The sequence below is a fragment of the Grampus griseus genome, assembly GCF_964374135.1.
Source record: "Grampus griseus genome assembly, chromosome: 20".
Taxonomy (NCBI): Eukaryota; Metazoa; Chordata; class Mammalia; order Artiodactyla; family Delphinidae; genus Grampus; species Grampus griseus.
In genome coordinates, this window is record NC_139014.1 from 39,597,800 (window position 1) to 39,614,854 (window position 17,055).

At 39.6% G+C, this 17,055-nt stretch overlaps 1 protein-coding gene across 1 annotated transcript in view; it reads right to left on the reverse strand.

The window, feature by feature from the left end:
- The window catches only part of AKAP10 (A-kinase anchoring protein 10), a 54,457-nt gene that overhangs the window by 22,945 nt on the left and 14,457 nt on the right, over positions 1–17,055 (reverse strand). The window contains exons 4-8 of the mRNA XM_082678362.1: positions 15,649–16,188; positions 7,235–7,333; positions 2,948–3,032; positions 2,019–2,142; positions 763–899 (exon numbers count right to left, since the gene is read on the reverse strand). Of these exons, the coding sequence (XP_082534488.1) occupies positions 763–899; positions 2,019–2,142; positions 2,948–3,032; positions 7,235–7,333; positions 15,649–16,188 (985 nt within the window). The remainder of the gene's footprint in view (positions 1–762; positions 900–2,018; positions 2,143–2,947; positions 3,033–7,234; positions 7,334–15,648; positions 16,189–17,055) is intronic.

The window sequence follows — 17,055 nt, forward strand, 5'->3', positions numbered from 1 at the left end:
TGACAAGCTCCCAGGTGACTCTCATGCCGACAGGAGCACGGACCAGCCCGGTGATGTTCGGGAACCACTGACCTAGATGCTCTCAGCTCTCTCCCAACCCTAATATCCCATAGATTTTTCTCTGCCTCTCAAGTTATCTTCTTAGCAAGTGCTCACAGATACAAATAACACATTTCTTTATAGAACAAGAAAAGTTAGATGAAAGGGGGGACAGACACAGTTTTCAATTCTGTTCACTAAGATTGTGCTGTCCTCTCATTTTCAGTGAAAACTAATGAATAACTACTCTTCACCAAGTAGTTAATCTGGCTGAGCAGACTTGCACCAGAAAACATGGTATACCCCACACAGACATTTAAGACCCTTTGCAATAGATTCCAGCTAGTTTCATCTTCTTCTGTTCCCTTGACCAAGTGTCAATTACGCAAAGTTTCTATGGCGCTGTTCGTACCGATGACTCTGCCAAGAGTGTCCTTCCCCGCTAGCAGAATTCAATCCATTCTTCAGTCGCCAATCAAATCTCCCTTCTGTGAAGCCCTCGGTGACCTCCACCAACATCGTCTTGCTTGCCACACACAAGCCTCCCCCTGCCCCGCCGGCAACTTATTCTAAGAACCCCCTACTCTGAACACACGAATGAAAAGCAGCTCTTATGCGGCTCCCTGTGAGCTCCCTGGCGGCAGAGACCAAGGTGACTTCTGAAATATGCTTCAAGTACTCAATATTCGCAGAAAGCTGGATGTGTCTATCACCAAGACTCACTTGTCATATAAAATCATGGCGTCATTCTGTGCCTCCTGCCCATCATACTGGCCCTTTTTGGCAGCAAGCTGAGACTGGAAGTTGTCTGCTGCCAACCAGAACTGTAGGATATTCACTGCGTCCTCTTTCTCCATGTACTGGGAAGGAAAAACACAAAAGAGGAAAATCAGGCTATACATAGATTTCTCTCACTATCTCTCGTCTATATCTAAGCCCCAACTATTAAAATACACGACATAAAGGAAAAAAAAACCCACAAAAGAAACCCCCCCACCCCAAAACAGGTCCACTTGTTCAGTTAATGCCAGTCTGCACCTTACAGTCATCTGAGATTGAATAATTTTTAAATATTCTTTTAGGGGGAGAAAAACAAAAAAAAACCTAACAACAACAACAAAAAGCAACCACTACACAGCTGAATGCAAACTTTAGTGAACTGGAGTAAAAATTAAAGATGGATTAGTGGTTCCTCGCTGGCAAACATACAAAAGGTAAACCAACCAGACCAAATCTTTTATACCTGATCATTTCCACCACTCCACGCGGCCATACTAACCTGAACAAATGCTGACTTAAACTTAAGGCAAAGAGAGGGAGTGAAAACACAAATCAGCTGAATAACTGTATCCTTGTCAAGAGGCAGGATGCAAGTGTGAGTCTAAGTTACTGCTTTGTGAGACCGGGAATCCTCTTATCTCGACTTAATAGTCATTTGCTTTGCAACAAAAGAATTTCATTTGCTGAAGCCTAACAAATCCCATCACTCTACACTGTATGCCTCAAAGAGATGAATATATACTCATTGCTTGTTGCAAATGCTTCAGTCTGATCAAGGGCAATCCTATCAAGTGGCTAAAGTAAAATGAAGACAGTGGGAAAATATTTACTTTTCCTTCTCTCTTCTAAAGTCTGCTCTGCAAACACTTATGCACTGGAATCAAGTATCAAATTTCGTGGTTTTAAAACAGCTCTAAATAACTAAAAATCTGCATTCTCTTATAAGCAGTTTAATTAGGTTTTTCAAAATTAGAGTTACTTTACTTTGAATTTTCATGTTCTCTTTAGTCTGACTAATGCCATTCAAGTACTCTTGCCATTAGATACAACTTAAAACAGTAATCACAGTACTTAAATCCACCTGATCAGTTTGGAAATGATTTGTGTCTTCTATGTTATTCCCTATAGACAGGGCCCAGCACGTACAGCTCAGAGGCTGGAATGCTCTAACAGAGTGTGAAAGGAAATGCAGACTTTACCTCAGAGAAATAAAAGAGGGCTGACTCACAGAAGAGAATGTCAGCCAGGTAAACAGTTCCACTGGTCAGCACTTCAATCTGGTATTTACAGAAATGGTGACTTCGCAGAAACTCACTAAAGTGCCTGCACGTGGACGAAAAGGTAAAGTTTGAGGGACCGACCAAGGAAAGGGCTCATCTGGGAAGAACACACTCTTTCCCCACTGTGCTACTGCATCTTAACGGCCCAGGTCAACGTGACCTCCCTTCCCATGGCGCCTTCCTGATTCCTCTCCCTGTAAGTAATCTCTCCCACCCCTTAATGACGTGCAGCTCTCCTCTGATAGCTAACTCACGCTACCTCGTATTACAGTAAGCAAAGAACATGCCCTATTTCTCTTATTAGGCTGTAATTTCCTTCAAAGCAGGCACTACATCCAAACTGTGCATAGCACGCTTTTCATAAATGTTACATGAAAGAATGAATATGGAGATTTTTTTGAGGGCATGCGGCAATAATTAATCTAAGAAAACTTTGGAGGCAGTTTCAACAAATCTATGTGGATTTAGTAATATGGCATCCATTAAGCTTAAAGCATGCACTAACAAATCAGGATATCCACCTGAAGACATGCATTGTTTAAATAGATAAACCAATTACTATATCACACTACAGTCACAATCACCCCTAAGGACTTTGGAATTAAAAATAAATTCTTTTAACTTAGGAAATACTAACATTAAAAATAAAAATCTGTTTTATTTTTAATAGAACTCACATAATTTATATTTAAAAGAAACCATTACCCAAGATAGTCTTAGGAATGTCTATAAGATCCTGTAAACATTCAAAATATTTAAATCCTCAAAGATAGTTTGGTTTTACTTATTCCTGAGGCTGAACCCGAGCTACCCAGAATGCACAACGTGGAAATATGAAATCGACATACTCGTGCTCCATTGCACTGAAGACTATGGACTGTGCTGAGACAAAACAGTTGGGATCCACCTGCCCATCTTCTCCACAAATCTTTGCTGTAAAAGAAATGGTAAATAATTTTTCTCTAAATCCAAACTATACACATTTGTAAATCAAAGTAGGAAGTACCTGTAAAGGCATAAAGATGAGCAGGTTTTAAATGGAATTAAGAGAAAATACAGGTGTACAGCTGATTTTGAGGTAGGGAAGGTCTTTCTAAGCATAAATGCAAAAGCACAAATCAAGAGTCAACAATATAAAATTAACTTCTATACCTTAAAACACCCCCAAAACAAAATAAAAGGGTAAACTGGGGGAAAAAATTTGCAGCATATATGACAGTTTATGAATGACAGATTATTTTCATTCATGTATCAAGAGCTCTTACAAACTAACAAGAAAGTCTAGAAAGAAAAATGGACACGAAGAAAAATTCACTAAAGAACAAATACAAAATGGCCAATATAAAAAGATATGCGTGCTCACTAGTAACCAAGTAAATACAATTATAGATTAGAAGGAGGAGGCACACCACCTTCTGTCTAGTAGCTTGGCACAAAATTGTTTTAACAATCCATAAGCTTAATTGTTTAACGATACATATGCTTGGGCAAGGGCATGGGAAAACTGACACGTGTGTTAGTGGGCATATAAACGGGTATATCTTTTTATGGGGGGCAATCTGGCAGTTTCTAGCATAAGCTTTAGAAATGAACATACCCTTGCAATCAGCAATTCTATCTCTAGGGTTGTAACCTAAGGAACTACAGATTTGTGAAAGAATTATCTGTTTATCAAAATGTTATTTGGTAGAAATTTTAAAACATAAAATGGGCTAAAATTAGGAACTGTCTAAATAAACTGCAACAAATCAATAAGCTGTTTACTAGCTAGCTCTTAAACATGGCTGGAAAAACCCCACCATGATGGCTGGTTTCACTTCAAGTTCAGGACCTTAGTGGGACCTTCATGAAACCCAAGGATCGTGCTACAGTTACCTGGTCCATTACAGCACACCTCCTCTCTCTGTAGACGTCTTAGCACCTCTTTCTCTACCCTCTTTGCTGATGACTTGGAAAACAAGCAATCAGAAAACAAATTCCATCCACTCCCACCACCTCTACCAACTTGCCCCCATCACTGACTCTGCAATCTCTCCTGCTACTACAGATGAACTGTCCTCGCTCCTATCTGGAAAACTCTAGGAGTACCGGGTCCCATCCTCTCTTACCTCCTCAAGGCACCTCTTCTAGAGCAACTGCCCCCTCTCTCTACTGTATCAACTTCCTCCTACTGCCTCATTGTCACCAGCTATGAACTGTTTGTATGTTATACATATATATGTGTTTGTATACTGTCATACACCTTACATGCTGTGACACGTCACCTTAAAAACAAAACCCCAAACCACTGTCCCTTGACTAACACCCCCTGCCAGCTCACCTTTGAGTAAAATGCCTCTAACAGTTGCCATACTTGCTGTCTCCGCTCCTCCTATTTGCTTTTAAGACGCCTCCAGTTAAGTTTTGTCCCTAATGGTCCACTGTAATTAAGATGCCCACCACTGCCAAGTCCATCCCACTCCTGGTATTCACCTTAACCTATCAGCGCGAATTGCCATCTTTGATCACTCCCTTCCTCCCAGAATGAGTTTTTCACTTGGCTTCCAGAAAAAACTGCTCTCTTGATACACAGCTGATGCAGGAAGGCCTCCACTACTGGCTGTTTCTTCCAGATGTTAGACCTGCCACAGCACCTAGTCCTCAGACCTCGCGTCCTCACTCACCACACTCCTCCAAGGGATGTTACTCAGTTTCATGGCTCCAAACCCAACCATAGGCTGATCACTTCCAAACATACATCTCCAACCCGGACCTCTCTCACGAGCTCCTAACGTTAACATCCAACTGCCTACTTGGTGCTCAGCATTTGGATGTCTGAAACCCAAACTCCTAATGTTCCCCTTCAGCCATTACTCCTGCATCTTCTTCACCTTACAAATACTCCCCCAGGTATGCAGGTTTTAAAAAAATGAAGTCAGGGCTTCCCTGGTGCGGCAGTGGTTGAGAATCCGCCTGCCAATGCCGGGGACACAGGTTAGAGCCCTGGTCCGGGAAGATCCCAAATGCCACGGAGCAACTAAGCCCGTGTGCCACAACTACTGAGCCTGCGCTCTAGAGCCCATGCTCTACAACAAGAGAAGCCACCACAGTGAGAAGTCCACGCACCACAACCAAGAGTAGCCCCTGCTAGATGCAACTAGAGAGCTGGCGCGCAGCAACGAAGACCCAACGCAGCAATCAACCAATCAATCAATAAAAATAAAACTATAAAACTTCTAAAAAATATATTGTTAAAAAGAAAAATGAAGTCATGCTTGATTCCTTTTTTCCTCTCACACCACTCACTTCCAAACCATCAGCACCTTCTGTCAACTGTACCTCCACAATATTTTAAAAATTCCACCACTTCAAGGATTTGTGGAAGATGGAACAAGCAGTGGAAGCACAGTTTTGAGGTCAATCTAATTCCCCACATAAAAACAAACAAATTAAATAGCAACACCCAAAACCCAGAGATAACATCTACAACAAAACCAGGCAGGTGGGATACACAATAAAAGCTTAAGTGGAGGCTTCTTCAAACTATAACTTACTTGAAGTACAGCTATATTAAAATATTCCAGCTTGAAGAGGAGACAAATAATTAGGGCAGGATTCAAAAGAATGAGGCCCAAAGAGGAAAAGTGAGTGGTCTAAAGACACAGAGGTAATTAACATTTTAAAACGCATAGTAATACACACTGGAATGGAAACTTCTTGATCATTAAATGTTATCAACTTGATCCTTCAGATTTTTCCCCTCATGGGATTACATCGTTAATTTGATAAAGTTTAAGGAAAGGAAAATTAGAACTGCAGTGACACTTCATTTTAAAATGTCTGACTCAAAACTCTCTCCTTTTCTCACCTACCCCAAACAGTTTAGTTATCAATTGGTACAAACACCCAGTGGAATTACTAGCCAACCAATTCCTCAAATAGCCAAATGCTAATCTGTTCGTACACCTAACAGTTATTATTAGGCACAGTTGGTCTAGGAAAGTCTAAAAGATGGCAGCAACAAATTTTCAGATAGAAATAGAGGAACTACATAGAAAACCCAAAATCCCATGACAACATCTGCAACAAAACTGGGTGAAAACTCCAAAATACAAGCAGACGGGGACAGCCACCAACAGCCACAAGACCCATGTGTCACAGGCTCTGCCAGGGAGAAGAAAAAGGAAACAATGGGGGCAGCACCCGGCAGCCTGAGGCAGACAGCAGGTGTGCCCTGGAAGTACGCGGCCAGTTCAAGAGGCTCAGCTGAGACCGGGAGGGGCTCTGCTGTCCCCAATGACGAGGAGAGACCGAAAGAGCCCCAGGCTGGGTCGACTCTGCTAGGAGCAGAATAATAGGCTTTCATTCAGAAATCAAAAACACTTAATTTTTGTATTAAAAACTCAAAACTTAGTGCTAGGACTTGATGAGAGTATAATAAATATCTGTTCAATGAATAAATCAACCACTTGTATCTGTGATTACAGGTGTACCTGAAGTCTTTCTGATACAACACAGTCAAAGCTTTCAAACATTTTTATTATGACCTACAGAAAAATATATTTATGTGACTCAGTATATATATGTACATATGATGGAAACAATGTTCTGAAGTGGTGTGTATTTGCCCTTACTACTGTGAAGCACTTTGATTTTTCCAGTCTGGTCTTTTTTGGCAGGGGGTGAGGACCTATGAGGAGACTGGTCCTAATCCAGAGTTTGAAAAACACTGCCGAATAGCATACTAGTTACCATGTAGGGGTCTGGTTTCAAGTCCTAACTGCCATGTCCGAGCTGTCACCTTGGGCAAATTACTTACCTTCTCTGTGCTTCCTCACTTATAAAATAACAACTGTATTTATGCTGCACAGTTCTTTAGAAGATTGAATGAGTTTGTCAATGGGAAATGCTTAGAATATTGTCTGGAACACAGCAAGTACTCAGTAAACATGTGCTACTATTATTCAAGTCAAAAATCTCATAATTTGGGTCCAACAAGTAAGAGGGAAACTTTTGAAGTGAGCTACAATCAGATATAATAAAGTACCCTGAAAACAGACAAGGAAGGTATATGTTGAATTACATGTTCATGAAAAATTCTCTTAATAATAACCAAATTTTTTTTTTTTGATGCCATAGCTTCAAGCACCGCTTACCTACGATGTCATTTCTCATTGCTTCTGTAATTGGTATTGGTTTAGCAGCATCTGGAGATATATATTTGGTAAAAGTATTTACTGCATCTTGTTCTATACCTGCAAGGTAAGAAGGGGACAACTTCAAAAATCAAAAAGCAACTTGGACCAGTAACGGACCACATTCATGAACAGCAAGGTTTGTTTGCCGTGTGCCCAGGCACACACACACAAACATATCTTTTATTACAAATAAATATCTCTGTAAATATACTTAGGACAAAACAGCCTCCATGGTAACGTTGCTTCTGCACTGCTTGGTTCTTGGAGCAGAGGAGATACATGTGACCCCGTGGCCCTCCTCGCCTCAGCTCACAAGCTGATGAGTAACAGCAATCGCTGTACCCATCCTCTTTCCATCTCTCCTCTCCAAAGTCCTAACCTGAAGGACTTACATAGCGGGAGCTCAAAAATCATTTTTAAATTTACATTTTACATATTCTACCAAATTTCATATTCATGAATACATTCATTTGACCTTCAACAACCCTGGAACGTTAAAACAGTGAATCTCAAACTTCCTAGTCTTGGGACTTTGAAATCTTAAAAATTACTGAGGACCCTAAAGAGCTTTTGTTTATGTGAGTTTTATCTATAGATAGTAAGGTATTAAAAATTAAAATGAGAAAAAATTATTGTTTAAATTAACAATATTAAATCTGTTAGAAGTTAACATAAATACTATTTTTTACAGAAAATAACTGTTTCCCAAACTGAAAAAAATTAATGAGAAGAGGGCATCAATTTACATTTTTGCATCTCTATTCGTCTTGATAACAAACTGTTAGATTCTCAAATCTGCTTTGGCATTCAATCTGTTCTGCTTTTTTGTTTTGGTTGAAATATACTGTGCTCTCATGATATGAGAAGAAATGTATGTATGTGTGTGTGTGTGTGTGTATATATATATATATATAGTGTGTGTGTATATATATAGTATGTATGTGTATATATATATAGTATGTGTGTGTATATATATAGTATGTGTGTGTACATATAGTATATGTGTGTATATACATAGTATGTATGTGTGTATATATAGTATGTATGTGTGTGCGTATATATATATAGTATGTGTGTGTATATATATAGTATGTACGTGTGTGTATATATATATACAGTATGTGTGTGTATATATAGTATGTATGTGCATATATATAGTATGTGTATGTGTGTGTATATATAGTATGTATGTGTGTATATATATAGTATGTATGTGTGTGTATGTGTGTATATGTATAGTATATGTGTGTATATATAGTATGTGTGTGTATATATAGTGTATGTGTGTATATAGTATGTATGTGTATATATATAGTATGTATGTGTGTGTACATGTGTGTATATGTATGTATAGTCTTTGTCCTGGTTCCTGGCACAGAGCTCCTAAAACCCTTGCAATTTCCTGAGTGGCAGGGGCCAGAGCAGCATCTTTTGTTATTTATAATAAGCCTCTGATTTCAACCAGGGGAAAAGTTTATGGTAATGAGGTGACTCTTGCAGAGTGGGGCTGGTTGCCAAAGAAGCAACCACGGAACTTCAGCCCCACTCCCCAACCTCTGGGGAAGGTGGAGGGGTTAGGGACCATCAAGCTAATCACCAATAGCCTATGATTTACTCAACTGGGCCCACGTGACAGAACCATAAAACCCCTAAATGAAGTGGTTCAGAGAGCTTCTGGGTTGGCAAATGTATCCATGTCCCGGAAGGGTGATGCACCCCAACCCCACAGACAGAAGCTCCTGCACTTGGGACCCTTCTGGACCTTGGCTTATGTACCCCTTCACGTGGCGGTTCATTTCTATCCTTTACGATATCCTTTATAATAGACAAATAAACATAAAGTGTTTCCCTGAGTTCTCTGAGCTGTTGTCGCAAATTATTGAAAGAGGAAGGGGTAGTGGGAACCCCTGATTTATAGCTGGTTGGCCAGAAGTACAGGTGACAACTTGGGACCTGTGACTGGCATCTGAAGTGGGGGGACAGTCTTCTGGACTGAGCCCTTAACCTGGGGGGGTCTGCAATAACTCCGGGTAGTGTCAGAATGAATTAAACTATAGGGTACCCAGTTACTGTCCACAGAGAATTAGAGAATTGCTTAATGTGGGAAACCCACATATTTGGTGTCAGAAGTGTTATGAATAGAGAAATGGTTTTCTTTTATTTATATCAAGAATAGCTGGCCTCAGAGATGTGTAATTGGGAAAAGGAGTATTTTAATAGCTTTCTGAGATAACTGTGGATATATTCTTCTTTGATACTATACCAAAACTTGAAAAGTGGTAGTTTCTTAAAGGTTAATTAGAAGGTGGAATCTGAAACCATATAATGAACTTGTTGTATTCTGTTACATTAATATCTATTGGTCTATCTCCCATGTTTAAAGAGTCTTTTACTCATGATTGATTTTATAGCATCATATATTTTCAAATATTGTAGAAAATACTGGTTTGCTGACTTATGAAGACCTTACAAATGTTGATGCATTGCATCATACGGTATAAAAAAAATCACATCATTAATATCACAATGATCTTATCAGAACACTCTATAAAGCTGTTAGAGCACACGGTGGTGAATAGAAGTTTTCCAAATTCTAAGTTTCACTTGTAAACTTAAATTTTACCACTGGGCAACAAATACTGTCAGCTGTTTTCCACGAAATGACACCGCATTTTATGGGGCCAGAATTACACTGATGCCAAAACTAGACAAAAGCAGTATAAGAAGACTACAGACCAATATCCATCTAAACAGATGCAAAAATGCTCAACAAAATATTAGAAAATCAAGTCCAGCAACATATAAAAAGACTAATACACCACAACCAAATGAGGCTTACCCTGGGAATGCAAGCTTATTCAATATTAAAAAAAAAAATCAATGTAATCCATCATATTAACAGACCAGAGAAGGAAAACCACATGGTCATATCAAATGACGCAGAAAAAACATTTGACAAAATTCAACACCATTCATGATTCAAACAGCAACAACTCTCAGTAAACTATTAAGAGAAGGGAACTTCATCAACCTGATAAAGGGTATTTACAAAAACCCACAGCTAACCTCACACTTTATGGTGAAAGACTGAATACTTTCTAAGATCACGAACAAGACAAGAAACTCAAGCAATCTACACAAAAGCTCCTAGAAATAACAAGTGAGTAATAAGGCCACAGAATAGAAGGTCAACATATAAAAGTCAATCATATTGATATTTCTGTGTACTAGCAATGAAAAACACTAGAAACAAAAAATTTTTAATCATACTATTCACAATAGCACCAAATAACAAAACACATTAAGGATCTGTATGCTGAAAACTATACAATGTGGAGGAAAGAAATCAAAGACCCAAGTAAATGAAGACACACATCATATCTGTGGATTTTAAGGCTCAATACCGTTAAGACATAAATTCTCCCCAAAGTGACCTATAGGCTGAACACAACTCCAATAAAAATCCCAGCACGGTTTCTTGTAGATATTGACAAGATTATTCTAAAATTTATATCGGGCGCGGGGGGGGGGGGGGGACTTAGAATAGAAAAAACAATTTTGAAAAAGAACAAACTTGGAGGACTCAAACTATCCAATCTTAAGACTCACTACAAAGCTATAGTAATCAAGACAGTGTGGTACAGGTAAAGGAACAGACATATACACCAATGGAACAGAACAGAGAGTCCAGAAATAGACCTACACAAATATGGCCACGGTACAAAGGCAATTCAATGGCATAAGAGTAGTCTTTAACTAATAAAGTATGGAATGATCCATATGTGAAAAGAAAAAAAAAAAAAACTTGACCTAAGGGCTTCCCTGGTGGCACAGTGGTTGAGAGTCCGCCTGCCGATGCAGAGGACACAGGTTCGTGCCTCGGCCTGGGAAGATTCCACATGCCGCGGAGTGGCTGGGCCCGTGAGCCATGGCCGCTAAGCCTGCGCGTCCGGAGCCTGTACTCCGCAACGGGAGAGGCCACAACAGTGAGAAGCCTGTGTGCCGCAAAAAAAAAAAAAACAAAAAAAAACTTGACCTAACCACCACAGCTTATATCTCACAGGAGAAAATCTTCATGACCTTTGATTAGGCAAAGAGCTCTTATGCATGACTCCAAAAGCACAATCCATAAAGGAAAAAAGTTGATAAATTGGACTTAATCAAAAAAGTCCTTTTGGTCTTTGAAAGATACTCTTAAGAGAATGAAAAGTCAAGCTATAAACTGGGAGAAAACATTTGCAAGTCACATAGCCAATAAAGGTCTTATAACCAGAACATATAAAGAACCTCAAAATTCAACAATAAAATATTGGGAAAGACTGGAACAAGTTACCGAAGATACAGATGGCAAATATGCACATGAAAAAACATTCAACATCCTCAGACATTAGGGAAATGCAAAGTAAAACCACAATGAGATACCACCACACATCTATCAGAATGGCTAAAAAACCCCGCAAATAAACGAAAAGCTGATTACACCAAGCGCTGCCAAGGAAATAAAGCAACTAGAACTCTCATATATTGCTGCTGGGAATGCAAAATGGTGCAGCCACTCTACAAAACAGTCTGGCAGTTTCTCATATAATTAGACACACATTTAACACATAAGTCCACTACTAGGTATTTCTCCAGAGAAATAAAAACTTTTGTCCACACAAAAACCTGTACACAAATGTTTAAAGCAGCTTTATTCATAATCAAAAGCTGGAAACAATCCAAACGTGGTTCAACAGGTGGATGGATAGAACATCCATACAGCGGAACTTAGCCATAGAAAGCAATGACAGAAACAACATGGGTAAACTTCAAAGCCATTATGCTAAGTGAAAGAAGCCAGTCTCAAAGGCTACATACTATATAAATTCACTTATATGGCACTCCAGAAAAGGCAAAAAAAAAGAGACAAATAGATCAGTGGTTGTTAATTGCTGAGATAGAGGGTTTAACTACAAAGGCGACAGAACTGTTCTTCATCTTGATTGTGATGTGTGGAGTTAAAGAAACCTCAGCTAAAGTTGGAGTGGGGACAGGCCTATAGGGTGAGCTCTCACACCCCGCGAGGCATCCTCATTACCCCAAACAGGAAGAGACCAGCACCTATGTCTCAACACGAAGGTGTTGTCTATTCTATCATCCAGCAGGAAGAAGAAAACTTTTCTCTGCCCCAGGGCAGCCTAGCCAATCAGACACTGTAGCAGCCCAACCAATGAGAAGGCTCCACACTTTGGACCCCCCAGCTTCCTCTGATGGTCTCCGGTTACTACCGGCGCCCCAGCTTTTCCATATAAAAAAAGCAAGCTCCCCTTCTCTGGATTTGCCTATGGTCCACCACAATTCGCATATCTCAAACTGCAATTCTTCTGGCTATTTCCAAGTAAACTTGCTTCTGCTGGTAAAATGACTGGCTATTATATTATTAAAGTTAACAGATGACAGTTACAGGAATCTATGCATGTGTTAAACCTCACGTACACATCAAAAGGTGTCAAATTCACTGCATGCAAAATTTTTAAATAACAAAAAATGAAAAACTAGTACTCTTTTAATTACTCCACTGCTATTGAAATAAATTAACACCAAAACAAAGACAGTTTCCAAAAACAATAAAGTGTATTACAATCAAAGAAACAGACTTTGGACTTTCATTTCCAGAAACAGGCCTCACTAGATGTTCAAAGAAACACTTCCTAATACTGAATTCTCCCAAAATGCTTTTGAAAACTACATCAGAGGTTGTGGGAAATAGTGAGAAACAGAAACAAGTACAAGCAGGCTCCTTATATGAAAGCTTTGGGACCACTAATATTTTAGCATTCGGAATTTGAGGTTTTTACAGAGGTAACGCACTGTGTTTATATATACCATTAAAAAAAATTTTTAAGTCTTTATTGAATTTGTTACAATACTGCTTCCGAAGTTGTAACCACTGGACTCCCAGGGAAGTCCCTATATATACCATTTTAATACCCCAGCAGCATGTGAGACGATCGCATTCATGACTCTGCAATAAGCTCACGTCCCTTCAGGTCAAGTTTTGTTCATTTAAAAAACAACTTGTGATAGGCAAAGCTTTCTGGATTTCTGGACTGCAGACAAGGAATTGTGGACCTGTAGGAGTCAGTACAAATCAAGATGGGCAAAAGTACGAGAGAGGGCATTCACCTGAGAAAAACCACCAACTCCAAGAGACTTGAGGCTTGCACTTTCAAGGGCAGCTGCCCAGGGCCCAAACAGGGTAGATTAGACCAAAACCAGGCAGAAGGCCTTGAGAGTTTAGGGCCTGGAAAACCCAAGACAAAAATTCAGTTTTAAGCGATAATGGGATAGTAATGAAGCTGGCCCCAGAAGTATGGCAAAAGCAAATGCAGGGGCTTCGCTGGTGGCGCAGTGGTTAAGAATCCACCTGCCAGTGCAGGGACACGGGTTCGAGCCCTGGTCCAGTAAGATCCCACATGCCGCGGAGCAACTAAGACCGCATGCCACAACTACTGAGCCTGTGCTCTAGAGCCTGTAAGCCACGACTACTGAACCCACGTGCCACAACTACTGACGCCCGCATGCTTAGAGCCCATGCTCTGCAACAAGAGAAGCCACCGCAAATGAGAAGCCCGTGCACCTCAAGCAAGAGGAGCCCCCTCTCACCGCAACTAGAGAAAGCCTGCGTGCAGCAACGAAGACCCAATGCAGCCAAAAATAAATGAATTAAATAAATTTTTTTAAAAAAGCAAATGTAAATACACTCTGCAATAACGCAATTTAATCAGAGTCCTCAAAGAATTACCAAAGATAAAAATCCAAAGACATATATTCACAGCCAAAACCCGTTAAAATCACAGGCTACCAAGAGTGTGAATCTGAAGAAACAAATAAATGCTGATTCAAATACACAAAAACTGGGATATTGGGCTTCTCAGATAATGAATATATGTTTAATAAATTTAAATAAATAAAAAATAGTCTCAAAAGTGGGATGGAGGGCTAAAGGACTAAGAAACTAAAAAACGACCAGGCAAACCTGAAAAACAAAACTTCTAGAAATGAAAAATTCACTAACTTTTAGATTAAAATAACATGTTAAAGACTGACTCAACAGCAGGTTAGACCCATTTTAAGAGAGAATCAATGAACTAAAAGATCTGAAGAAGTCACCACCAATCTGAAAAGGCTATACTATGTATGATTCTAACTACATGACATTCTGGAAAACGCCAAAACTGTGGAGACAAGAAAAAGATCAGTGGTTGCCAGGGTCAAATCAGCAGGTATACAGAGATGAACAGGTAGAGCACAGAGGATTTTTAGGGCAGTGAAAATGTTCTGTATGACACCATAATGACAGTTACATGTCGTTATACATTTGCCCAAACCCAGAGAACATACAATACCAGGAGTGAACCCTAAACTACGGACTTTGGGTAATTACGACGTGCCCAGGCAGGTTCACTGATGCCAACAAGTGCTCCACTCTGGTGGGGGATATTCACAGCGGGGGAGGCGACGCAAGTGTGGGGGCAGAAGGGCATACAGGAAATTTCTGTACCTTCCCCTCAATTACGCTGTGGACCTTAAAACTGCCCTCATAAAGTCTTCGTAGAAAAGAGAAAAGAAAAAAACACACAAGGAAAATCCAGAAAAGAAATCATCTAGACCCCTGAGAAAAGATAAAAGAGAAGAGGACAAGCATGGATTGGAAGCTGTCTAATCAGAATTCCAGGAGGTGATAATTGAAAAGTGAAGAGCCTGTAATTTCCAAACGAACAGAAAAGAGAAAGAGGTGCTGTTGTTGAGATGCCAGGGCTTTAATCCCAGCTCCCACCTGCTGTGTAACCCCGGAAGTCTCCTCCACCTGCCTAAACCATGGCTTTCTCACATGTAAAATGGGGTAACTGCCTACCTCACAGGGATGCTGTGATTATTCCATGAAATCCAAGTACCCCCCTAGCACAGAACTCAATTAATGTCACCTGCTGGCAATTAAAAAATAATTTTATCTGCAAACTACAGTAAAATAGTAACAAAACTAAGACTGTGGCAGGGCTGAAATCAGCCTATCTGGGTAAGGATCTGATTTCAAAATCTGTGGAAGGGAAAAAGCAGCATGACCCCTGACCCTTCTTCATTTGTTAATTCTGCCAACGTCTTTCTTAGAGGATCCAATCACTGTAGACAGCCCTTCTGTTCCTTTTTCATACACTGACCCTACTCCAGGGCACTACCCAAATACTCCCAAATCTGCAAGTGAGTGTGGGAGAAAACTATTCCAATCCTTTTATTCCCCATCTCAAGTTTCACTTTGTAAACAGATTCAAAAATTTTTTTAAAAATACACAACAAAACAGGATAAAGAGAGACAAAAATCACACACTTACTTTTCATTAATTTTCCTGATAATTCCTTTAGTGGAGAAGAGGGACTATTTCTACTGGCTACTATAAGTCTGGAGGATTCCTGGGTTTCCACGGAACCTCGATGAGCTCCTGTTCTGGCCATTTCCAGGTGGAGAGAATGGGCACTGTCACATTCCTGGGAAAGCAGCAAGTGATTCTGAGTGTTGCTAGTTCTATTATTCAGGTCAATTCCTTCCAACTGGGCTGAGCTAGAATCCTCCACTCTCTTGTCAAGAGAGTCGGTTACAAAAGCTGCTGTAGTTTCGTGCTTTTTAGAAGGAGAGACAGGTTCAGCCAGTGAGCTCTGCTTCACCGTGTTCAGACTGTGTGCTCTTATTCGGGACCAAGTTGTAGAGTGAAAACTTTCAGCCTCTAACCAAAACTTAACCAAATGCTCCATTCTCCGAAGTTCCATGAATTGAATGAAATAAGGGAGGACAACAGTGTCATGCAAGACTTGTTCAAGGGTCTTTGAAAGACTTGATTTGGTCTCTTGAGTCTGGTAGTCCAGACAAGATCTGCCTAAAAGAAGCAGAAAAGTTAGCAGTTCAGTAACAGACAACAACCGCCAAAACGTACAATAAAAATATTTAAACAACTCAACCTCATTAAAAATCTCAGAAAAGCAAATTAATAGAAGATAACATTTTTGCCTGTCAAACTGAAAAATGTTTTTTTAAAAAAATAACAAGCACTAACCAGGGCATAGCAAAACGGATGATGAGAATGTAAAATGGCAAGACCTCTTTGGATTTTCAATCCAGTAACTCCATTTCTAGGAACTTATCCTGAGGAAAAATTGTGGACGTGTGGATATAGCTAGAAAGATGTTATGAACTCTTAGCATTATTTATAACAAAATAAAGAGCTAGCTCTGCGATTTTATCTTGAAAAGTAAAACCAAACTTAATAAAACTTAATAGAAGTTTATTTTATAGTTAACTAAATTTAGGTTATGATTATAACCACAAGCTAATTATCAGAATAAAGAAAAAAATAAAAAAATTTTAACTTTCACAGCATGACATAAAGAGGCTCATTTTCATAAAATTCACTGAGGGCTTCATCAGTTTTTCAAAAGGGCTCTTCTTAATCTTTTGATGTTTCTTCTGAAGCACTTCGTGTATCATCATCCTTGCTAACTATCCTACTGTCAATGTTAACGAGTCCATCTCTGCCAACATCTCTTTTCATGCACTTCAGGAAATCCCGATCCATTGTAAGACTTTAAGCACTTTTTTAAATCAAACTTCTAATTTTGAGATACCGGCAGATTCATGTGCAGGTAGAAGAAGTAACACAGAGAGAACCTGTGCACCCTCTACCCAGTTTCCCCTGTGGTAGCACCTTTCAAACTGCAGTTCAATATCACACCAAGATGCTGACGCT